The sequence below is a fragment of the Poromitra crassiceps genome, assembly GCF_964638095.1.
Source record: "Poromitra crassiceps genome assembly, chromosome: 5".
NCBI classification, from domain to species: Eukaryota; Metazoa; Chordata; class Actinopteri; order Beryciformes; family Melamphaidae; genus Poromitra; species Poromitra crassiceps.
Window position 1 is genome coordinate 54872602 of NC_139642.1, and position 25000 is coordinate 54897601.

General features: G+C 43.7%; 1 protein-coding gene across 3 annotated transcripts in view; it reads right to left on the bottom strand.

Annotated features, from left to right (window-relative positions):
- Positions 1-25000, bottom strand: part of dync2h1 (dynein cytoplasmic 2 heavy chain 1) — a gene marked incomplete at its 5' end in the record, with an annotated part of 198870 nt that overhangs the window by 171397 nt on the left and 2473 nt on the right. For all 3 annotated transcript variants that reach the window (XM_083636403.1, XM_083636402.1, XM_083636404.1), the window contains 27 exons: positions 67-199; positions 573-727; positions 967-1035; positions 1569-1727; positions 2054-2224; positions 2783-2897; positions 3035-3190; positions 4157-4362; positions 4862-5011; positions 5714-5841; positions 6120-6235; positions 6841-6968; positions 7711-7935; positions 8238-8381; positions 8456-8554; positions 8952-9113; positions 10825-10920; positions 11233-11428; positions 13195-13370; positions 14254-14378; positions 15313-15424; positions 16230-16343; positions 17211-17345; positions 20694-20780; positions 21450-21595; positions 22083-22227; positions 24285-24397. In XM_083636403.1, the coding sequence (XP_083492529.1) occupies positions 67-199; positions 573-727; positions 967-1035; positions 1569-1727; positions 2054-2224; positions 2783-2897; positions 3035-3190; positions 4157-4362; positions 4862-5011; positions 5714-5841; positions 6120-6235; positions 6841-6968; positions 7711-7935; positions 8238-8381; positions 8456-8554; positions 8952-9113; positions 10825-10920; positions 11233-11428; positions 13195-13370; positions 14254-14378; positions 15313-15424; positions 16230-16343; positions 17211-17345; positions 20694-20780; positions 21450-21595; positions 22083-22227; positions 24285-24397 (3761 nt within the window). The remainder of the gene's footprint in view (positions 1-66; positions 200-572; positions 728-966; positions 1036-1568; positions 1728-2053; positions 2225-2782; positions 2898-3034; positions 3191-4156; positions 4363-4861; positions 5012-5713; positions 5842-6119; positions 6236-6840; positions 6969-7710; positions 7936-8237; positions 8382-8455; positions 8555-8951; positions 9114-10824; positions 10921-11232; positions 11429-13194; positions 13371-14253; positions 14379-15312; positions 15425-16229; positions 16344-17210; positions 17346-20693; positions 20781-21449; positions 21596-22082; positions 22228-24284; positions 24398-25000) is intronic.

The window sequence follows — 25000 nt, forward strand, 5'->3', positions numbered from 1 at the left end:
GTGTGTGTGTGTGTGTGTGTGTGTGTGTGTGTGCATACACACGTGCGTGCGTGCATGCGTGTGTACCTCCAGGAACTCATTGAGTGACTTCTGGCAGCGCTGCAGCTGGTCCAGTATGGTGAGCAGGGAGTTTCTGATGCCGGCTCTGGAGCTCAGAGACACCACCCTGCTGTCTCTCTGAACGTCTGACATGATAGACCTGTTACACACATGGACAAGGTGCTTTTGTTCCCAAATGTGTATACGCTTATATCGTATGTACTGTAGTGCATTCAAATAAATATATTCACATGCACATGTACACACACACACATTTAAGCAGGCGCCTGCTCACCAGCACTCACACATCAAAGTCAGTATACTTTTTTTTTGGGTTGGTAAAGTCAAGATACTATAAAAAAAGGATTTGAGAAATAGTTTGTGCGACTGGGTAGTTCAAGTCAGTTCAAGTCCCAAAGTGCTTCACAATGCCTACATGACTAGACTCTATACAGCTGCTAACCTGCTTATGGTAAAGAGCTAAAGCCCAGTGTAGGTTCTGTGAATGTGACACATGGGAGGAGGTAGCGTACCTGAAGTCCTCGTCAACCCGTTTGAAGCGTGCCTGCTCCCTGGGCAACGCGCCCCGTCCAAAGATAGGCTCCAGGTAAACCCAGCGCCTCTGGATGGCGTTCAGACTGAGCAGGTACTCATCGAGGTCTGACAGACGGACTTCCCACAGACTCACCTGGACGTAGAGGCAGCAAGTATAGTGGCATTAGTTAGTGGTGTAGTATGATAAAGGAGACTGTTTGATATAACTTTGCGTCTGTGTGCCCACTACAGTACTAGGTTTAATTTGATAGGATTAACACCTCTTTAATAAAATGACAGTCCTGTACAAAGTTACTATTTCCCAAAATTGAAGCACTGGAATCTTTCAAAAGTATATATATATATTATTTAAATTGAAGGCTTTGACCTGACCTTGTCCTGGAAGCTGCGGTAGTAGGGGGAGTCTTTCAGAGACTGCAGCAGACAGCGGTTATCTCCCACCTGGATGGGAACAGAGCGGTGATAAAGGCAATCTTTGCCAATCGTCAAGATTTAATTGAATGCTGCTTAAACCAGTAGATAGGCCCGCATTTTCCTGAGACAATTTTGTACCTTGCAAGTCTATCTACCAGGCTGTCAGGTGGAAATTAGATCTTTTAATTGACCTGCCTGGTGAAATAATCAATAAACAAAAATAACGAAACGAGGGAGCATTCTGGCCACGTCAATAGCATGAGCATAAGAAAATCAATTTCTTAAATTATGCATTATCTTTCAATTTGGCAAATGCCCTGCGAATTAGCAAAGAATGTGCAGCCAGAGCTCAGTAGAAAAAAACTGATTTGACTCTGACCAACTGGCCAAACTCATTCAAAAATTGCTTTCTTCAGAATCGCCATTGTGTGTGTGTGTGTGTGTGTGTGTGTGTGTGTGTGTGTGTGTGTGTGTGTGTGTGTGTGTGTGTGTGTGTGTGTGTGTGTGTGTGTGTGTGTGTGTGTGAGTAATTAGTATGTTTGGCTGTGTGTGCACTGCACCTGGTTGACTATATCCTTCCAGTCCTTGATTAAGGTGAGAGTGTGGCTGCTGCTGTCTGTGTACTCGGTGAGATTGAAGGCCGCTGCAGCTCCCCACAAATCCAGCTCCCTCAGGGCCTCTCTGATCGTCACCTCCGCCTGGGCACGGCTGTTCAGATCCTGCACGCACGCACGCACGCACGCAGGCACGCACACAGGCACGCACACACACACACACACACACACACACACACACACACACACACACACACACACACACAATCTGTGTTCGCTGTGTCCAAATAAGCAACAAACCAGGACAAACGATGCACATGCAGATCTTTCATTTGGCTTGCCAGGAAGATAATTGTTGGCATACATGCAAACAAACAGATGAGAGAACACCAAAACAGAACATGCACAAGTTAAGGAGCTGTGTGTGTGTGTGTGTGTGTGTGTGTGTGTGTGTGCACGGCACGCCTGTGAAAGTGTGTGTGTGTGTATACCTTGAGCTCCAGGGCCTTGTCTATAATGGTAGTCGCCACACTGAGCAGGTCATTAAAGGTGAGTCTCTCTAATGTCGTCCCCCGAGGAAGAGCCAGCAAACGGAACATATCCAGCCAGTGGTCCTGGGACAGGTGCTCTCCACGCACATACTTCAGCACTGGAACCAGGTTCTACACATACACGCGCACATACTTCAGCACTGGAACCAGGTTCTACACATACACGCGCACATACTTCAGCACTGGAACCAGGTTCTACACATACACACGCACATACTTCAGCACTGGAACCAGGTTCTACACATACACACGCACATACTTCAGCACTGGAACCAGGTTCTACACATACACACGCACATACTTCAGCACTGGAACCAGGTTCTACACATACACACGCACATACTTCAGCACTGGAACCAGGTTCTACACATACACACGCACATACTTCAGCACTGGAACCAGGTTCTACACATACACACGCACATACTTCAGCACTGGAACCAGGTTCTACACATACACACGCACATACTTCAGCACTGGAATCAGGTTCTACACATACACACGCACATACTTCAGCACTGGAACCAGGTTCTACACATACACACGCACATACTTCAGCACTGGAACCAGGTTCTACACATGCAGACGCATCAAAATGTGACGGGGGGGAAAAACACACACGAGAAGAGGTGGATATCCTGTTGTTCCTTCAATCGCACTCTTGTGTACCTTGTATTTGTCCACCTCTCCCTGCAGTTTAACCGACATGGCAGTGGGCTGCTCCAGCTTTCTAAGTCTGTCCTGCCAGGCAAACAGAAACTCCTCAAACACATATGTCTTGCTCCTGTAAAAACACACAGAAACATATTATGCACACGCTTAACAAGATATATATTTTGGGGGGGGGGTTGACATCAGAATGTTTCTACTGTTGTCATGATGAGGACCCATCAACAACAGGTGTAATCTTGACACCCCTACCTGAAGGTGATCCAGTCCTCCTGGGCCTTCTCTGTGAAGCCCTGGTGCCACTCCTCATACAGAGACCACATCTGGCTGCACACCTCCATGTCTCTAATGGTCTCCTCCGCTAGAGAGAAGTCTGGAGCCTCCAAGTCAAAATGGGCACAGTCCTCTCTGAGTAAATGAGAGCAGAGGATGGCATCAGATGAGACAGCACTTTGATGTCAATACTCGTCTAAGCTTTGTCGTGTCTCCATTTCTGAAGGAAGGCTAACGAAGAGAGATGAGACAAGGGAGGTTAAAGGGTTAAAAACATTCACAGTAAATTCATGTTTTCTAAATGAGAGCTCCATAAAGTCCTTCATCGACGACTCAGAGAGAGGCCTTTCATTCAAATCCATCGTCATCATCAAATATCGTTTTAGTATATTTTAATTGTTGATGGAAATTGCGCTCCAGTGCTCCATGTCGCTACAATCTTATCAAGCTGGATTTATGGAAACCATTAATGACCCTAACAAGTGAAAAACGACTTATTAAGGTGTTAAACACGACAAAGCAGACTAGAGCCAACAGTGCGGGACACACACCGCAAATACTAGAGCGACAGACGCCCAGATATGTCTGAAGACCGGCTGTCGGCTTGGTGTGTCTGGGGCTTAACTGTGTGTGTTTTCACACCTCCTTGCTGAATCTTGGAAAAAACTCCACAAAATCCATGCTCCTGCTTCCCTGAGTCCTCGTCCGCCTCCTCTGTGAGAGAGTGTTTCCGAGCTTGGTCTGCTGAACATTTTGTTCTTGGTTTATCCTGCCGTGTGTCTGAGCCGCCCAGTGTATTTACTTTATTCCCTGCTCTGTTTGGCAGTTGATTTTGTTGTTGTGTTCACCTTTTCAGAGTCCAGTAAAGAGAGAGACTCAAACTATCTACCGTTTCTGTGTCTTCTCTGCACTTGAGTCCTAAAACACAGCGTTACACTATACTGTATGCTATTAGAGTTTTCTTATTGAAAGACTGTGTATATTTTACTCTAATAGTTAATAATAGATAGACGAAATTAACTTGTTTGGATTATACTGTATGCTCCTCAGCTGGACCTATTGTCTCAATACAGAAGATATACAGCGACTAGAAAGACCTACATCAGTTTGGTGCGTACAAGGTCCAGCTCCTGGAACTCTTGCTGCTTGTCTCTGATGGTCTGGAGGCAGGCCAGCAGGGCAGCCTGATCGCCGGTCTCCAGAGCTTCATCCTTGGGCTTCAGCTGGTCCCAGCGGGCCTTGAACCGCTCCAGATCCGCCCTGTAGGCCTGGATACGTCCTTCCGCATTACTACGCATCACCTCCACCTAGAGGAGGGACATGAGGAAGAGTGAGCGCGTGAGAGAGGAAAACACAGGAGAGGTGGCAGGAGAAAGGGATTGGGGTGTGATGAGAAATAGGAGACAAAACACAGGAGAAAAGCATAAAAGTCGCACTAGAAAGCTGCCGTTACTGGACTTTCACAGTATTCAAATAAGTACAGCTTCTGTTGTTTTCGAGTGTTGCATACATGTGTGAATAAGCATGCTGCATCATCCCTTGAAGTGTGTGCATACAAATTCATTACAAATCAGGTTTTTAGCCAACATTCATATCCAGAATGAGAAACCAATAAATGAGCAGGTAGGGGTTCGGTAACGTAGCTATTAATGAATATTTTGGTTGTTGTCGGGGATCGACCTTCCAATCTCTCATGTTTAGGAGGATCTCTCTACCTACCAGGCCACACTACCACCAACAGGTAGGTACGTATATACGAGTGTGTGTGTGTGTGTGTGTGTGTGTGTGTGTGTGTGTGTGTGGCACCTGTTCTTTGATCATGAGCTGGTGGCTCTCCATGACAAGCTCCAGTTTGTCCCACTTGGCTCTCAGGGAGGAGAGGGAGTCCAGACCTCCCCCGGCCACCGCACGCAGCAAGCGGTTCTTCTCCTCAGCACACTGGAACTGAGGCAGGATCTACACACACACACACACACATACACATACACATGAATGCCGAGGGACACAACATACACACACACACACACACACACACGTGAATGCCCAGGCACACAACATACACATACACGTGAATGCCCAGGCACACATCCATGCACATATATATTGTACTGTGCGTACGAATTCACTCATCCCCAGTCCACCCAAACACAAAAAGGCATAAATATACATTTGCACACACCAACAGACATATAAAAAGCGAAAGACCGCAACTTTCTTGTGTGGGATGTGGGAGATTGTGGGAGAATTGTTTTTTAAAGTTTCCTCAATTGATAATTGACTTTGACAAACTACAAAAACTCACCTCGCTTGCATTTCTGCCTGCAAAAACCACATCCAACTGATCCATGTGCTAACACAGCGTACATAATATTAGCAACCACATCAACATGCTAGTGAATGAAGGCCACATGTCAGCGTTAGTGCACATAGTGTCACAGTAATTGGTGGTACATACATATGGCAGAAGTCCTATATGATTCATTACTGATGGACAGAGCTGCATAAGTTCAGGAAAACCAGTCCTGACATCTCCAGTGCCGACTGAGTGCAGACACCATCAGGACCAACGTACAGTAAAGGAGAGGGGCAACCTAGACGGTAGGCAGAAACAAACATCTGTAATCATCCTTTAAGAATTTAGGGGTGTGGTTGTCTTACTTGGGGTTTGCGGGTCTGTATCTGGCCGTGTTTGGCATTGGCCCCCCCGATCTCCTCTATGCTCTCTGGACGAGTGGACAAGGCCTCCATCGACTCTGACACAAAACCCTCGATGGACTGAGTATGGCCTGGGTGGGGGGGGGGGAGGAGAGGAGAGGAGAGGAGAAGAGGGACAGAGGAGAGGAGATGAAAACAAAGAGAAAAAAAGGCGAGGCAAATCAAGACAAATGAAGGGAGAGGAGGGAGAAGGGAAAGAGGAAAGGGAAGAGAAAGTGAGAGAAAGGGGGACATCATTGGATCAGGAGAGAGTAATTGAAACAGAAACAGAGAAAGAGAGAAGAGAAATTAAAACGTATGTAGAGTGATAAAATGGAGAGTCCAGTCGATGCGTATGTACTGTATTTACCTTGTATGGACTTCCTGAGTGACATAAGCAGGGCATCAAACAGCCCTTGGATCAAGTCGTCGATGACGGCCTTCACCGGCTCACAGTTCACTGTGATACAGTCCACTTTCTCCTGACTGACAGACATGAGAGGAGGAGAGGAAAAGGAGAACAGCGTCTGTGACTTTCATGTTGTCAGTCACCAATATGTTGCTTTCAACCTGCACCGACTGAATTCAATCAAAATGAAGTGAATGAAATCTTGCTAAGTGTCAATAGAAATGACAGCCACACCCGCTGAATGCAAAAGTTCAACTAGATTCAGAAGCTCTCTTATAATTCATTATTTGGAAAATGATTGTCACTTGGAAAGTAAGGTGAAGTATGGAAACAAAAATAGCATGTAGAAATGAATGTTATGTGGGGTATACCCTCAAATAAATATTTGTCAAAATTCAATGTTCTGTTTTCTTATTCCTGTTCTACCATTAATCATGGGGTTTCCCCCGGTCAGTGGAGATCAGCTTAGCATGTAAGTGAGAACTAGTGAGACATTTTTATGCCGTATTTAATTCCATCTTACTGTCCTCTTATAAATCCTGGCTTTAGGATTTTCCCACAATATTGTGTGACTAAATACATTTTCTTACACTGGTTTTATCCAAAAAGTACAATGTTTGTTTTCATATGGAGTAAATGTTGACCATGATTTAGTTTATTATATGTTATATGTAATGTGTACCTAGGCAGACGCTCTGAATCCTTCCCCCGGGCTTTCAGGGCCTTGAAGTTTCTCTCCCAGTCCTGCACCGAGTCCAGATGTTTCTCCACTAACTTCTCTATGTCCACCTGGCCCAGCACCACCCACTCCTACAACACGTGTGCGCGCACACACACACACACACACACAGACACACACAGACACACACACAGACACACACACACACACACACACTTTTTAGTTTCTAAATCAAAGGTGACAGAAAGTACAAGACTAGGAAAAAACGTAGAACTAAAGGCAAAGGGAAGAGAAGTTTCATGCTGGCGAAGGGCTTTCCCTGTTCCAGTACAGCCTGGGTAAACCCAGCCTTCAACGTGAGGCGTAAGTTTTAGCTGTAGCTAAGTTGTAGCGTCGTGACTGATTGCACATATAAATATAGGTCACATGGAGGCATGGGTTTACCCCAGGCCACAGACGCATGACTGCACACAGAAGTGAGGAAACACTGTAGCAGCGGTGTCCAAGCGTTTTTGAATGGGGGCCAGATTAGATCATGTGACCATTGCTTGAGGCCAGCTGCTTCTTGCATCATATGGGTCATCCAAAAAAAATCACATCGAATACAGTTGTACTTTTCAGTGACATAATGTTAGTTCTTAAAAATGTATAGTCCAATAGGCTGTTTCACTTTATCCAACCGTTCACTGCCGGAGAATTGCTGGTATGAATTATGCTTAGTCTTGTAATGTCTCTACATTGTACATCTCTACAGTGTGTATATATATATATATTTTCTTTCTGACCACATTATGCTGCATCTTGTTTTTAAAAATCTATCATTATTATCTTCATCATTTTTGTCATCATCATCATCATCTCATGTTCAGGCACCTTGAACTTGTCCTGCACGGCCTGCAGGCGGCTGAAGAGATCCTCGGCCTTACTGAAGATGGTGACGAACCCGGAGGCATTTCTGTCAATCATGACGCTGAAGATAAACTCCTCCCCCTGGGCGCTGACCCCTTTGAACTGGTTGGGGATGGAGATGAACCTCTTCATCTCCCTGAAGTAGCGCGCTCGCACCTCCTCAAACGGAGGGCGGAACTGCAGATGGCCCTGCCTACTCGGGGGGAAAGAGAGGAGAGATGGGAAACGGTGGTTTATCCACAAGTCAACAGTGAGAGAGAGAAAGAGAGGGACACAACAGAGGGAGATCATCAAATGATTTGGGGTTACAGAGAAATAAATGGGAAGAGAGAGGTAGAGACAGACATGAGGCCATAAGTGAGAAAAATAAACAAATACATGAAAACACAGCGAGTTCCAAAGTAGAGAGAGATGGAAAATGAGACACAAAGACAGAAAGTCAGAACACTGACAGAGGGTGAGATAGAGCGAGGAGAGACGGAGACCGGTACTGACTTGAAGGTAAGGTCTATGTGTATTTCAGGCAGGTTCTTGTTCAGAGCTTCCAGGCCCGTCTGGTACTGGTGTTCAAGAGCCTTGTACAGCTGATGGTTCCAGTGCTGACGCCACGCACGCATGTCACCTGACCTGAAACCCTGTACACACAAACACACATTAGATTTCCAACTAAATAAGTCAAAAGAGAAGATTTCTTGTGTAGGATCTGTACCTGGGCCTCCAGAGTGGCAAAACCAGTACGGAGCTCCTGAAGGCCATCCTTCCACCGCTGCTGGTGTCTCAGAAGGTCCACATTCATCAGAGTCACCACCTGACAACACACACACACACACACACACACACACACACACACACACACACACACACACACACAGGTATGCATTTATTTATACATACAAGGTACGTGTACACACATACACAGAAGACCAAGACTTCAGTTACTAATTTAAAAGTAATTGGGGGGAAATATGACCAATTCCAAAGAAATATGCTCACAATAAATAACTCAAATTATAGTTATAGTGCTGGCTGTCTCAGTACAGTTGAAGTATTTCAAAATAGTCAAGGAACACACTTATTTAATGTTTAATAATCATATTAAGCATTTGATATGTGTGTTGAAGTATTTATAAATTTCAAAATCACAGTATGTTCATTGTCCACACATCATGACCCTTTTGGAGACCTATATGCGGGCAAGCAAACACCTTCTCAGTGAAGTCGGTGTGCCACTTCCGTAGCTTCCTGTTCTCGGTGGAGAGCTTCTCGGCCGCAGACTGCAGCTTGCCGATGTAAACCTCCAGCTCTTTGGGGTTGTCCCAGGTGATCTGCAGCTTACCACCTGACTCCTTGGACTGGGAACGAGGATTCTGCCAAAGAGAAGGAGAGAGGAAGTCTACACAAGGCCATCTATGGTCCAAGGTGGGAATCAACATCTCACACACAAGTAATGGTAACAATCTGGTAACAAGACAAATACTGACAACCAGAGATGTGCGTTGACAGTAGGTGGTGCTATGACTATGCACATTGCATGAAATCTGGCACCACAATCCGTTGGGTTCCTGCATGCCATTTATTGCGATGGGGCAGAAGCACTCATGTGCTGGTGTCTAGCAAATGTATTGCTCACAATACAGTTGTCCCTGAGCATTAAGGAATCAGCTTCACAGTCCATTAGACCTCGTTGAGGCATGGAAAGCAACAATAATATGAAATCTAGTCACTAGGCGTGAGTGCAGTACCTTGATGACCTGTTCAATATGAAATCTAGTCACTAGTCGTGAGTGCAGTACCTTGATGACCTGTTCAATATGAAATCTAGTCACTAGGCGTGAGTGCAGTACCTTGATGACCCGTTCAATATGAAATCTAGTCACTAGTCGTGAGAGCAGTACCTTGATGACCTGTTCAATATGAAATCTAGTCACTAGGCGTGAGTGCAGTACCTTGATGACCTGTTCAATATATAATCTAGTCACTAGGTGTGAGTGCAGTACCTTGATGACCTGTTCAATATGAAATCTAGTCACTAGGTGTGAGTGCAGTACCTTGATGACCTGTTCAATATGAAATCCAGTCACTAGGCGTGAGTGCAGTACCTTGATGACCTGTTCAATATGAAATCTAGTCACTAGGCTTGAGTGCAGTACCTTGATGACCTGTTCAATATGAAATCTAGTCACTAGGGGTGAGTGCAGTACCTTGATGACCTGTTCAATATGAAATCTAGTCACTAGGTGTGAGTGCAGTACCTTGATGACCTGTTCAATATGAAATCTAGTCACTAGGTGTGAGTGCAGTACCTTGATGACCTGTTCAATATGAAATCTAGTCACTAGGCGTGAGTGCAGTAGCCTACCTTGATGACCTGTTCAATATATAATCTAGTCACTAGGCGTGAGTGCAGTAGCCTACCTTGATGACCTGTTCAATATGAAATCTAGTCACTAGGCGTGAGTGCAGTACCTTGATGACCTGTTCAATATGAAATCTAGTCACTAGGCGTGAGTGCAGTACCTTGATGACCTGTTCAATATGAAATCTAGTCACTAGGTGTGAGTGCAGTACCTTGATGACCTGTTCAATATGAAATCTAGTCACTAGGCGTGAGTGCAGTACCTTGATGACCTGTTCAATATGAAATCTAGTCACTAGGCGTGAGTGCAGTACCTTGATGACCTGTTCAATATATAATCTAGTCACTAGGCGTGAGTGCAGTACCTTGATGACCTGTTCAATATGAAATATAGTCACTAGGCGTGAGTGCAGTACCTTGATGACCTGTTCAATATGAAATCTAGTCACTAGGCGTGAGTCCAGTACCTTGATGACCTGTTCAATATGAAATCTAGTCACTAGGCGTGAGTCCAGTACCTTGATGACCTGTTCAATATATAATCTAGTCACTAGGTGTGAGTGCAGTACCTTGATGACCTGTTCAATATGAAATCTAGTCACTAGGCGTGAGTGCAGTACCTTGATGACCTGTTCAATATGAAATCTAGTCACTAGGCGTGAGTGCAGTACCTTGATGACCTGTTCAATATATAATCTAGTCACTAGGTGTGAGTGCAGTACCTTGATGACCTGTTCGAAGGCCAGGGCTAGACCAAGCATCATTGGTCTCTGGGAGGGAATCATCTGCTGGTCTATGGTGTTGTAGAAATGGGCCACCTGAAACACAAGAAAGAAAGAAAGAAAGAAAGAAAGAAAGAAAGAAAGAAAGAAAGAAAGAAAGAAAGAAAGAAAGAAAGAAAGAAAGAAAGAAAGAAAGAAAGAAAGAAAGAAAGAATGAATGAATGAATGAAAGAAAGAAAGAAACATGGTCTCTGTATGTTTATATGGAGGTGTGTGTGCTACGTGCTTGTTTATTATTAGTGCTCACATTAGTATTTTGAGCCTAAGGACACGCAACAGTGTGTGTATCTTGTCTGGGATGGTAGGTCTGGTGTGTGTGCATGTGTGTGCCTGGACCTCTATTCTCACCTGTTTCAGGACTATAGCCTGTCTGTAGAACTTGTCTGCAGTATTAGCAGCCTGCTGGATCTTGGCCGGGATAGGGAAGCCCAGGGCAGAGAGCTGCCTGACCTCCCTGAGCAGAGTGACCAATCTGTCAGAGTACTGGATCTTCAGCCGGCCATCCACATGGTCCAGGTCCATCACACGGTTACTGGCTTGGAGACTGCAGAGGGGGAGAGACAGGAGTCCATTCCTACCAAAGTGATCTCGAGCAAGGTACTAAGATCATGTATGTGATGAGAAACAAGAGTAAAAAAAGGTAAAACCGTTGTCTCCAATTAGAAATGAATAGGAGCCTCAGTATTTCAGATAATTAAATTTAACGAGGTAGGTCAATTCATTCTTATTTCCATTGATCTTCTGTGCTTTTGTTTTATGTCTTGTTAGTTTCGAGTAGGGATGTCCCGATCACCTTTTTTTGCCCCCGAGTCCGAGTCCGAGTCATATGATTTTGAGTATCTGCCGATACCGAGTCCCGATCCGATATTTCTGCAATGCATTGCAGAAATAGTTGGGACAACAAGTTGAGACAACTTGGATGCTTTTCCCCCCTTTTCTTCTAAGTGTTTAAGTGTCTTTATTTTAACCAACCAATATGACATCTTTGTACGGCTCTTTTATCACAACCACAACTCAGTTAGTGCAGCATTGGTTTTAAACCAAGTACGGTAAACAAAATAAAATATCTTTACAGCTTATCAATGGTGCAGCACAAAATAACAAAATAAAAAATATGACACAGACTGTTTTTTTCACTACAAACTCGCCATGTTGAAATCTAGCAATTTGAGGTGAAAGGTTGTATGGTGAAAACACATAACACATAAAATGGAGTCGTTTTAGAATCAGTAAATAGGTATATTTTGTAAGATAAAAACTGACTCTGAGAGAGAAATTACCTAGGCTATCTCTGGACACGACTGGTAGTATTCATTTGCATGCTGCCTAATTTCATTTCACTGGCTAATGTCTGCTATTGTTTCGAGTTTCGGCCATTGAGCCACATCAATAGAATCAGGCATGGAGGTTCTCCACTGTCTGCAGCCAGGTACTCTTCTTGAGCATGCTTGCTAAATGGGGGCGGGGTGCAGCGGTGCAGCTCTGTTTACAAGTTAGACAACATGGAGACACTGAGGACAGTCTGTGTGGATTTAAAATGTTTGAAACTTTATCTGTGAGACGAGTGCAGTCCGGCCACTTCTGACACCATGGAGGAACGACAGATTTTATTCACAAGACCGACGGAATGCCGACAACAAAAATATGTTCGTTATGGGAACTTTACTGCAGGCAGTGCACTTCTGGCTTTTCTTCCTAGTCCGACTCCTAGGTGAGTTTAATCATGATCCCTAACTAACGTTACGTCTTGTTTCTGTTTTAGCCACTGTGCGACCATCTAGTTATGGTTGGACATGTGTTTTTGTATGTTTTATCGCGTTCTGATCAGTTCTTATGTGTGGCTAGTCGAACACTAAACAAAGAGTATGGAAGGAAAGAAGTGACATTAGCAAGAGAACCGCGGCCATTTTGGCGCCGCAAACAACAGGACAATAGCACAGAGAGGTTTGTTGCGCCCCAAAATGGCCAATCTCTTGTGCGCTGTTGCAACGGATTAGTTCGCTTCTTATCAATGCTCACTCGTCACTCCCCACTACTAAAGTTAAAACTGCGTGTGTTGCTGCGCAAGAGGGCTCGTGTTTACGATGAATATGACAAATTGCAATGATAAAATAAATGACAGATTGTTTATTTGGATGACTGAAATGTGAGAATTGGCATATTTGTTTTGTGACGTTTTTATACATAAAAATCCGATCTCTTCCCCCCGATTCCGGATCAGTTGAAAATCACGTGATCGGCCCCGATTTCCGATCACGTGATCGGATCGGGACATCCCTAGTTTCGAGCATGTTGTGCGGTGTATCCAACCTGATTCCAGACTTTGGGTCAGACAGTCCAGACAGTATATCTCTGGACCAGTCCTCGAACTGTTCCTGTTCGTAGGCCCTTAGAACCTCCAGCAGGTCATCACAGAAGCGCAGGAACCCTCGGAACGCGGACAGGTCCGACAGCAGAGCCTCGGCGATGCGGGTAGAGTCCTCCACCTTTGGTAAGAATGCAAACACAGGAACAAGTGAGACAAAGGAAGGAACCCAAACACACTCTTCTTTTAATCCTTAGAAAAAACAATTCATATTCATGTAATCAAATGTATATAATCATAATAATTAGTCCTTGTTTGTTTCTAACAGGGAGATGATTTGTAACTAAGAAAGAAAGAAAGAAAGAAAGAAATAGAAGAGAAAAGAAAAGAAAAGACAAGACAGAAAAGAAACGTCTCCTTTTCCCACAGCACAGCCAAGTCAAGCAACGAATAAGGGCACGCTGGTGACGGGGGGTAGGTCTGGCGTCTAAGCCTAATTCATGCGTTAATGAGATGATGTGTTCTTCACATGGCCTCAAGAGGGCGTAATTGAGTGTAATATGCAGTGTATCCCATACAGATGCACAGAATCAAAGGTTGGTCAGTGTATACTATAGAAATTGATCTATCTATTCTAGATCGATCTCTATAACATCATGTCTGTCATTTGAAGATGTGCAGACAGCAGACCAGGAGCACAGAACTCAATCCAGTATCCCCATGTGAAAACAAAAGTGAAACTTAACATTCCACAGTCAGTAACAGGGATTTGCAAGACAGCAAGTCATCTTTGTCGCCCTATAAACTTTAACGGTAGGTGATGTCATCTTGTGGTATTTAAGAATTGAATACCCTTTAATTTTAAAATATCAGAAAACCACTTTACACGTCTTCCCTTTTTCCCACCTATGTTCTTACTTCTCACCACTTCTCTTTCAAAGACATCGTGATCCGACCCACCCACGAACACACACGCGCATGCACACACACACGCACGCGCATGCACACACACACAAACACACACACACACACATACACACACACACACACACACACACAGCTACCTTGTGTATGAGCTGTCGGCCCCAGACAATTTTGTTGACCACCTCAGGGAGGTTCCTGCCAATGAGGGGACCAGGCTTCTCTCCCGGGGCTCCATGGCAACGACTCTCAAAGTCAACCTTCAGGCCTGAGGACATGGATGAATCAGAGAGGGCCAAGGATGGGGAACAACAACCTGTGTCACAACACCAAATCACTGGCTTTCTCTATATACAGCTGTGAATCACAGACAATGAGACATCCTATGACAATGGTGACCTTATGGCACACATGTTTTTGTTATTTCTTTAAAGTCCCTGGAAACCAAAAAACGTCTTATGTTAGTAATTGTGTGCCTCCGAAATTATTATACATTACTTTCAACCCAAAGCCTTAAAATCGACACTTTTCTACAAGCTTCTACAAGGTACTTCCTCAATGAAGAGGTGCTAAAATGCAGGAGCTTATGACGTCATAAGCTCTATATAACCTTTGTACACGCGCGCAATCCGCCCTTCTCCTTTTGTCCGTTCTTTGCCCCACAGCGCTCGCTCGTCTGTCTCCCTCCCACTCTGTGTGCTGTGTGTCAGCGCTATCTGCCTGCTCTCTCTCTCTCTCTCTCTCTCTCGGGAGTAGTGAGAGAGAGAGAGAGAGCAGGCAGTGTGTGCGAGGTTACTCACACACACACACACACAGACACACACAGTAGCGCTGTGCACTCGCAGAACAGAGATCTCTTCGTAGTACGCTATGCGCGAACACACACACACACACACACACACACACACACACACACACACACTCACCCCATGTATGTCTCTTTCCTTCTCTCACTCTCCTTATCTCCTTATCTCCTTCTCCCAGAGAGAAGGAGAGAGAAATTTCCCTGCTGCATACGGGACACGCCCACACAGTCCGCGGGAGAAACCTTGCATTGAACCATGATCCCATATGGCATGAATTCAATTCATTCAAATTTGATGTATGCTAATTTCTATGAAGGCCATAACCCACTATCTTGCTGCCTCTGGCACACAGACAAAAGCAGCCGATCTGACATGAGAGTGGAGAGAATGGTGTACCCTTGCTGTAGTCCAGTAGCCTGGCCAGCAGGGTCTCTCTCTCTGACTGCAGCTCCTTGCTGATGTTGGGACGTCTGATCAACTCCTTGTGCTTTTGAAACACCTGCAACAGCTATGAAACAAACACAACCATAAAGACATATACAAACACACACAGAGAATGAGACGAGGGGTACAAACCAAAACAAAGACCAAACTGAAATACACAAAAAACAGGCATGCGGCACGCGTCCCCAGGCATGCAAGTACTTAGTTAGTTATTATTTAGTTAGTTAGTTCGTTTTATTTGTCCTTTTGGAAATTCATTTAGCATCTGTGGCAGTCAGACAAGATACAGTACAGTCAAGATACAGTACAATACAATACAAACAGTTATGACAGACACAACAAATATTTGATCACATAGTGCTTCACACCAACCCTAGTGAAAGATTATTAGATTATTGTTATGTCTTCAGAGTTTATTTAGCAGAGCTCTATTGGAAGGTATAAAAGATCTCTGGGCACGGGAAGTCCGCAAAGGCGGTACCCTGTACACACAGACGTGCACGTGCAAACACACACGAACGAACACACACACACACACACACACGCACGCACACACACACACGCACACGCACACACACACGCACACACACAGCATCGTTCTCGGGCGACCTCATGGAAGTGGAGTGTGTCCATGTGTTAAGTGCTTGTTATGTCCTGTAGTGTTGAATGTCCCTCGCGCACACACGCGCTCATACACGCACACACTCATTCATTCCATTTTGCCTCACTCTAAGGACCACAATGGAAATAAGCCCTCGGGCTTTGTTGTGTTTTATTCCTTTTGTCTCTAATGATATGGTTGTACCCTGTATTTCTCATGTTCGTTGATTCAATAAAGTATTCAATCAATCAATCAATCAGTCACTGACCTGTTGTGGGTTGTCCTGCACATCAGCAATGTAGCTCTTCAGTCTGCCAGCCACCTCCTGCTCTGACGGAACCATGGAGCGCTCAAACTGTGCCACTGCTGCTCTCCAAAGAGGCTACAACACACACAAACACACGCGCGCGCGCGCGCGCGCACACACACACACACACACACACACACACACACACACACACACACACACACACACACACACACACACACACACACACACACACACACACACACACACACACACACACACACAGGCATACAAAATATGAGCAAAGTCTGTTCTTTCAGTGAAATACTGTATATACCTACAGTATTAGATCCAGGTGATGAAGGAGAGATGAAGATGAAGGGAAGTAGCAAAGGTATCAAATTATCCAGAATTATCATGATTATTTTTTGTTAGTTTGCAATGCTGACAGATGCTACTAACCTGACGCTGCCAGATGAGGGCGGTTTTGTTTTCACAAAACACGCACTCATAAGATCTCGTGAGAGAATCCAGCTGGCTTGCAAGGTTAAGGTGCTACATAACTGAGCCCAAATTTACTCAATTGGGGTAAAAAAAAATGTACTGCAGTCTTCAGATAAAGTCCCCAAGTCTTTGTTCGTCCAATTTACCAGTTATTTTGACTGCTAATAAAGCATCGTTCTTTTTTATGGGTTTGGCAGTTTGGTAAATCACAGGAAGTGACTGTTGATTTTGGAAGCAATCATGCATAATCACAATGCCTCTCCCCATTCTACTTCAGTGGATGGTTTGCAATGTAGAATGTTGAGGCAAGAGGAAGGCTCAAACAAGCTCTTTGGTAAATCTCTCACACACACACACACACACACACACACACACACACACACACACACACACACACACACACACACACACACACACACACACACACACACACACACACACACACACACACACACACACACACACACACACACACACACACACACACACACAGGCTACCTCAGTGTATGGGTTGTAGTGCACAGGGTTGAGTCCAGAGAAAGGTTGGAACACACGGTCAGGAGTCAGAGCCTGCTGCTTTCCTCCTGGTAGCAGACACAGCAGCTTCTCGTGGACCATACGCAGAGTCACCACCTGAAACACACACAGTATCATCTATGCCCATTCTTTTATTATTGGGCTCGTGGAATTCATGAATATTGACTTATTGTACTAATAGCACAAACTGTAAGATGCTGTGGATAAGGGTCGAGAGACATTCCTAAATTCTACCTTTAATTGTACAACATTTGATTGTAATAAAAAAAAAATCTTTTATTATTTTCAGCCCAAAAAATATGAGGATTTCTGAGTGGTTTTATGTCTGCCCTGGTATCTGTCACCTTTTTTCACCCTCCATGACTTTGCATCCCTGTGTCAGTCCCAGCAGAACATTTTCATCTTGTGATGTCACTCCTGTTGTTATGTCACACGCCCATTTATAAAATGCCACCTTTGGGGATCTTTTTCTTTTTGGAGTATTTGCACTGTAATCATGAGCCCAAAATGTAAATTCAGATTTATTTTTAACCTGCACCATGCTCTTTAAATGTTTCAATGTGAAATTCATATTACACTGATATATATATATATATATATATATATATATATATATATATATATATATATATATCCATGTCAAAGTGAGAATAGAACTTGCTTACAGCTTACAGGGTGGAAAAAGTGATGGTTCTCACACTATAGACGAAGGAAATGATAAAACTGTAAATGTGTCTAAGAAATTCATTGTAAAGAGGAAGGAGTCATGTGGTCTGTGGTATTATGTATGTGGGTGTATGTACAGTATGTTACTTCACAGAAATGGGTGCCTTTATAGTTACTACATAGTAGATTGTAGCTATCTGGCGGTCAGATGTAAATTATGGGAAGATTCTTTATATCAAACATTTTCTGAATCTGACAATGTTGCCAGTGCTTTCCCAAGTTGATGGTATACAAGATAAGCTAACTAAGCAATACCGTAAAATAGCTTGACTTTGGCTAAATAAATAGTAATAATAATATTTTAAAATATATGATAAAGAATTGTCTAAATATCTTGGCGAGGTTTCAGCACAATTCAGATAAAGTCTGGTAAGCTGTAAATATACCCAAATTCTACTAAATGAATTGACTTCCCATCACTCTTCTGTGATTGTCTAATCTTTCTGGTAATACACGTGTTATCCTCAGTGACAACCCATATGGAAGTGAGCTAAAACAGACAATAAGCAAGTATTTGTATTACTAGTTGACTTAAGACTAGTGCAGCTACTACTCCAGGCTATTGCTAAAAATGTGAACATTTTTAACTTGCCAGGGGAATGTTTGAAATGTATTAAATCAATAGAAATAATATCTTAAATGAATCTGTAAGATGACAGACTATCCCAGTATCATACTGTCATACTGTATGGCATCATGTAAACAACTAAAAAAAGGTGAGTCCAGCGTTTCCCTTATAAGCACCTAGCAGCAGCGTTAAGCCTTGATCCATCTTGATCAAATGTAGTAGGTATTGCACATTCATGCACTGATTGTTTTCTTCTTCCTTGTTCCTCAAGAGTCCTTCTTTTGCCGGCAGATGCATAGAAAGAAACTTCCCGGTGGAGCTCTGCACGGGCCTCAAAGCGATGACATCACAATGAGAGTGATCGATGACATCACAATGGAAGCACAAATGACACCATCGGATGTGACGTCTCGGCAATGACATAATCAGAGCCGATGATGTCGTAATCGTTATGACATCACCGGCGATGTCATAGGTGCCACCAGCGACCTATGAGCAGGCATGGGTCTAGTCAGTCTGACGACGTAGACCAGTGCATTCAGTTCACGATAACGTCCAGTCTAGGCCATGACAGAGAGCTCTAGATACTGTATATACCATGCTCAAACAACTTCCACTCCATTGACGACAATTTCACAGGAGGTGTTTGCCGACAAGACCATCCAGTCAGTAGGCGGGGTAGGTGGCGGGACCTCCATCGTGCCGTGACGGCTACAATGCATGTTAACTACGATGAACTCGCGGGAACGCCCGACGACCACGACACTGACTGCGTTTACATGGACTTGAGTATCCCGGTTATGAGGCTTATCCTGGTTTTGATCATATTCGGGATATGGCGTTTACATGGAAGAGAGAGAAAGCAGGTTACTCATATCCCTGTATACATGATCAGTACTAGTATCCCGGTTACTGATCACTGCATGCTATTTGCGCAGGCACCTGTGATCGTTACAATACAAACCGGGGTCATTATTATTATTATTATTATTTATTTATTTTTGCTTATATTGGGTGCGTGTGACGTGACGTCATTAACCTTTTTTGGGCCAAGACGTGGGAATCCCTTGGATTCCGTCTTCATGGTGGAGTGTCCCCGTTTGCGCGCAGCGCGCGGCTTTTGCTTTCATTTTTGTCACAACACCTTCGTCCTGTAGTCTGTAATAGGGCAGCATTTCGATGCTTTCTCCTATCTAAGCTGCCAAGCATTTAATTATTTCATCACCGAAAGACAAAACTCGGCAAAACTCCATTTCCTCATCGCTCCAGAAGTGAGACTTGGCTGAAGCCGTGCCTGCGCAGGTAGCTCTGCTGCGGTCAGAAAGCAGGATAAGGTGTATACATGCAGCAGTATCCCGGGTTCTTTCGGAGTACTCCAGCTAGCATAACCGGCTTTCTCAAAACCGGGATAAGGGCTTATCCAGGTTTCTGAAACCGGGATATGATGTTTACATGCGCAAACACAAAAACGGGATACTCCAAAACCCCGACAGTAACCGGGATACTCAAGTCCATGTAAACGCAGTCAATGAGTGGCCGATCAACCAGGATACTCACTACGCACACTAATCCTCAAGCGGGATACTGCGGAGAAGATAGCAACCTCTTCTCCAGCACACTATCAATTCAACACTATGCAAAAAAGTGCATCAAAACACTCTGAACACCACAATGTGTCAGTTCAAACTTTAAAAAAACAAAAGAAAAAACAGGCAGGCCCGGGCCCGGCCCTAGCTAGTGATGTAAACATCGTGCCTAGCCTGGCCCTAGGGTCCGCCTCGGGCCTCCCGGCATTTATTTGGGGGGGGGGGGGAGGGGGGGGGGGGGGTCCTCTGCTGCTACAACTCCATCCTAGGGAAAACACTGGAGTGTCTTTGTCAATCACGTCATATGATTGATTGCTCAGTCCATCTTCCTTGTTGTGATCTTAAAGTGGAAATTCCACCAATAGTGAGGTCTCTGTTGTTGACAAACCAGCAGGAACAAGGAAATAAATGCAAGCCAAATTTACACCTACGGAGTTTATGTGAAGCAACCACTGCATGTTAATGTGATATCAAAAGAGAGATGTCCTCTTTAATAAGCTTCTATATATTCAACAGCAGTGTTTTCTCTCCCTTAGATCAGAATAACCTTTTTTTTTTTTTTACCTCATCCAATCTCTGTGCCAGGCAATGAAGGGTTTGGGGACAGTGCTTGTCTCCCTTCCAGGGATGGAGGGCATGTCTCTTCCACACCTGAAATGAACGAATAAATAAATACATAAATAAATATTTATTAAAAATCAACCTATTCCTAGCTTTCTCTTTAGACAAGATGGAAGCACAACAACCCTCAGCAAGGAATTGCTTTCTGGCTGACAACAAGTGAGGTGTTAAAGGAACACTCCGCCCATTTTCAACCAGCTTTGTATCATTAGAACATCAGTAGTATATCAGAAAACTGTAAACGGTTTTGAAGTCTGTCATTTAATTTGACAGTTATTGAGTGTTAAAGTGTGGACCAGTGACATCACTGGTCCACACTAACTCAAATTAATAACTCATCAACTCTCAATAACTGTCAAACTATTCATCATTCATCTACGGTAGTTTGACAGTTATTGAGAGTTGATTTGAGTTAATGCGTTATTAATTTGAGTTAGTGTGGACCAGTGATGTCACTGGTCCACACTTTAACACTCAATAACTGTCAAATTAAATGACAGACTTCAAAACAGTTTACAGTTTTCTGATATACTACTGATGTTCTAATGATACAAAGCTGGTTGAAAATGGGCGGAGTGTTCCTTTAAGGTGAAAAAATGTAATTTTCTGATAGAAAGCAGTTCAGCACCAGGCACAGTTTAGAGAAAATATTTTAAACATTTTTCTACAAACACCCCCCCCCAGTCTGAGCTCTCATACCTGTCCAGTGAGATGCTCGCAGGCTGTCACCCACTGCTCACAGATGACAACAGCCACTCTCAGCTCCTCTCTCACAGAAACAAATGGCTCGTCAAAGAGTTTAAGACCACTCAGCTTCCTCTGGACATATCTTCCAAAGGCTCCACCTACAACCCCCCCCCCCCCACCACCACCACCACCCCCCAAAAAACAAACAATACAAACAAAAACAAATGTACACAGACAGAGGCACGGTCAAACAAACACACACAAAACACACGTGCACACATAGTTAGAATTTGCCTAACCTTTCACAGAACAGAGAGGCAGGACAAAGCCTACCAGCTACACAGTGCTAATTAATGACAGCAATGTCCAGAATTTAGTCATTTTATTGTCTCTGACAGACAATGTTCTGTATTATTTGTCCACTGAGGAACAAAAGGCCTGCATTCGGTGTGTCAGTTGTGTAATTAGTCAACTACAGGAATAGTTAGTTACATCATGGAATGTGTAACAGGAGGAAGTATTGTTTTGTATTGCACACTGTAACGTCAATAACAGCGTGAAAAGGAAATTAATGTGAATGCTGTGGTTTGGGCGTGCGTCTCTGTATGAGTAGTGTGTGTGACTGAGTGACTGTGTGTATCTCACCAATAATGTCCATGAGTCGCAGCATGCGTGTCTGTGGATAGGGCTCGTAGTCGGTCTGTCTCCAGACATCATCCAGAATGTCTCTGCTCTGTTCAACCAGATCCACCGCATCAGACATAGACAGGCCATCCAGACCACCATACTCCTTTGTGAACACACAGGGAAGGACACATTTGGTTTGGTCTGGTTACTGGTAGTTCAGTTCAGTTCAGTTCAATCGGTTTATTTTCTAAAAACAATGCATCTACTCTGCTCTGCAACGGAAGGGACATCTGATCACTTAAGGCACCTTCACATGATAAGAGGTCTGCACTTGTCTCACCGCGAGGTAGTAGAGCCATCTGGTGAGCTGAGTACAAATATGCAGGACCAGAGGCGAGCAGCTACGTCACATACAGCGGCTATCTTCGTCTCCTCTGATTGGTTGCGCTCATGAAAGGTCAGTGATAAGAAGTAGGTCAGCGTTGAGATATTTTGAACTCTGAGCGCAGAGCAAAAGTGGCAAAATCGAGCTGTGCGCGTCGCCAAGGGTAGAGCTGCTGCCTAGTGGATCACGCCTTTAAAGTACGGTAACGTAAAAAGAAGTTTGGCTCCAATTTGCTGATGGCAATTTTAATTATTATCAGTAGCTACAGCTATTATCAAATAGTTTCAAGAGATCTCAAATGAAACAAACTTCCATTCAAGTCCATTCAAGAAAGTAGCAGGTTGGCACACATTTTAAGTATCAGACAGCATTTCTTTGTACTCAGAGACAGAGAAAATGAGAGACAGAGAGAGAGAGACAGAAACAGAGAGAGAGAGAGAGAGAGAGACAAACAGAAACAGAGAGAGATAGAGAGAGAGAGAGAGAGAGAGAGAGAGAGAGAGAGAGAGAGAGAGAGCTATATGATATGATAGAAATCTCTGCTGCCAGCCTTGGTTTGTTCACCATGTGTGGTGAGCAAATGGGGAATGAGGGAAAAATACCTTAAAGGGACTCACCCTAAGGTGAGTCCCTAAGGTGAGTCCCCTTAGGCTCACCCTAAAATCCAAAATTACATGTTTTTCCTCTTACATGTAGTGCTATTTATCCATCTACATCGTTTTCAAAACGGCAAAAACATACATTTGAAAAACTCAACAGCAATGTCTCTTTCCAGAAATAATGACCCGGTTACCCAAGATAACACAGACCTAGTTGTGAGCAGTTTCATGTAGGAACTAACTAGTAGCTAGCTAGTGGGTGTAGTTCAGTCTAAAGAAAATAGCTCCTACATGAAACTGCACACAACAAGGTTTGTGGACTATCTTGAATAACCGGGTCATGATTTCTGGAAAGAGACATGGCTGTTGAGTTTTTCAAATGTATGTTTTTGTCACTTCGACCACCACAAGCCGAGTGCCATCCAGTTCCATTGTATTGGAGAGAAGGCAGAGATCTCTAGGGCTGATATCTCCAAAACTCAGGCAACTAACACAAAACGATCTAGGTGGATAAATAGCACTATAGGTAAGAAGAAAAATCTGTATTTTGGATTTTAGTTGGATTTTTTATTTTGGTGAGCTGTCCCTTTAAAATGTTTGCAACTTGTCGCACCTTAAGTGTCAAAATGGTTTCATTTCTTGATATGTTGCATAATTTAGCAAATTCGCAGAAAACGAAAAACAAGTCAGCCAATATTCACAGAAAGAGAATGTCTCATTAGTTCTTCAGTCAGCTGAAAACTACCACACCCCCTGAATGGTTGTGTGTGTGTGTGTGTGTGTGTGTGTGTGTGTGTGTGTGTGTGTGTGTGTGTGTGTGTGTGTGTGTGTGTGCGTGTGTGTGTGTGGTGTGTGTGTGTGTGTGTGTGTGTGTGTGTGTGTGTGTGTGTGTGTGTGTGTGTGTGTGTGTGTGTGTGTGTGTGTGTGTGTGTGAATGTGCGTGCGCGCGCATGCGCGTGTGTGTTTCGGGCGACAGCAGGGAAAGTCCATTCAAGAAAGTAGTAGTTTTTCCACACAAGTATCAGACAGTTTTGTTTTTTTACTCATTTTTCAAAAGACAATTCTCATTGATGATGAGCGGGCCTAACGAAACTAGGTCAGAAATGCGTTGTTAACTCCAATGCTTTTGAAAAATGAATAAAAAAAAAATATTTAGAAGATCATTCTACAGATTTTCTTGCATTTGGAGAGTCCTTGTAAACAAAGGTTTGAGTAACTCCTGTGATACATGCATACCTTTTCTATGGGTTTAAATATCTCAATGAAGTGTGCAGCCCTTTCTCTCACACTGCTCTTCTCCCCAGACAGATCTGCCCAGTACTGGAACTCATCACTCGGGGTCAGGATACCTGAACAGGAGGACAATATGAGGACTGTCATAAGTCTAAATATTATACCCTGATTCTAATCACATTCTTACCATGTAGCCCTCTTTGTTCATGCTCTTTGTTCTGATGAACCAACTCAACCCAATCTACCACTTTTTCTTTTGCAAATTCAAATTACTTAGTTATAGTTACAAATTGGTCCTAAATCTCATGCTTTTTTAGAAAATGATTGACAACCAGGTTTAAAAATATGTGATCAAGTTTATTCATATAGGAAATATATAATATAATCTTGTATAGTAGAGCATGTCACTACAGATTCCAGGGTTCGGGGTTAATTTCCCACTGGAACCACGGGAATGTATGCACTGACGTGAAATAGCATACATAATGTTAAACCTTCCCTATTAGAGGATGTCTCTTATCTTCTCTATACACTCCAATTACCAAGAAAACAGTGGCTATCTCTCACCTGAGCTCTTGCATGATTTGTCTGTGCTCAAAAGAAAAGAGGCGGGGCGCTACAGCCCTCACTCTTCTCTCCTTACCATCGGCTGCTTGTTATTTTGGTGATCAAGGAACTTGAACTCATTCTGTTGCACTCTACTCTACACAACACTACTG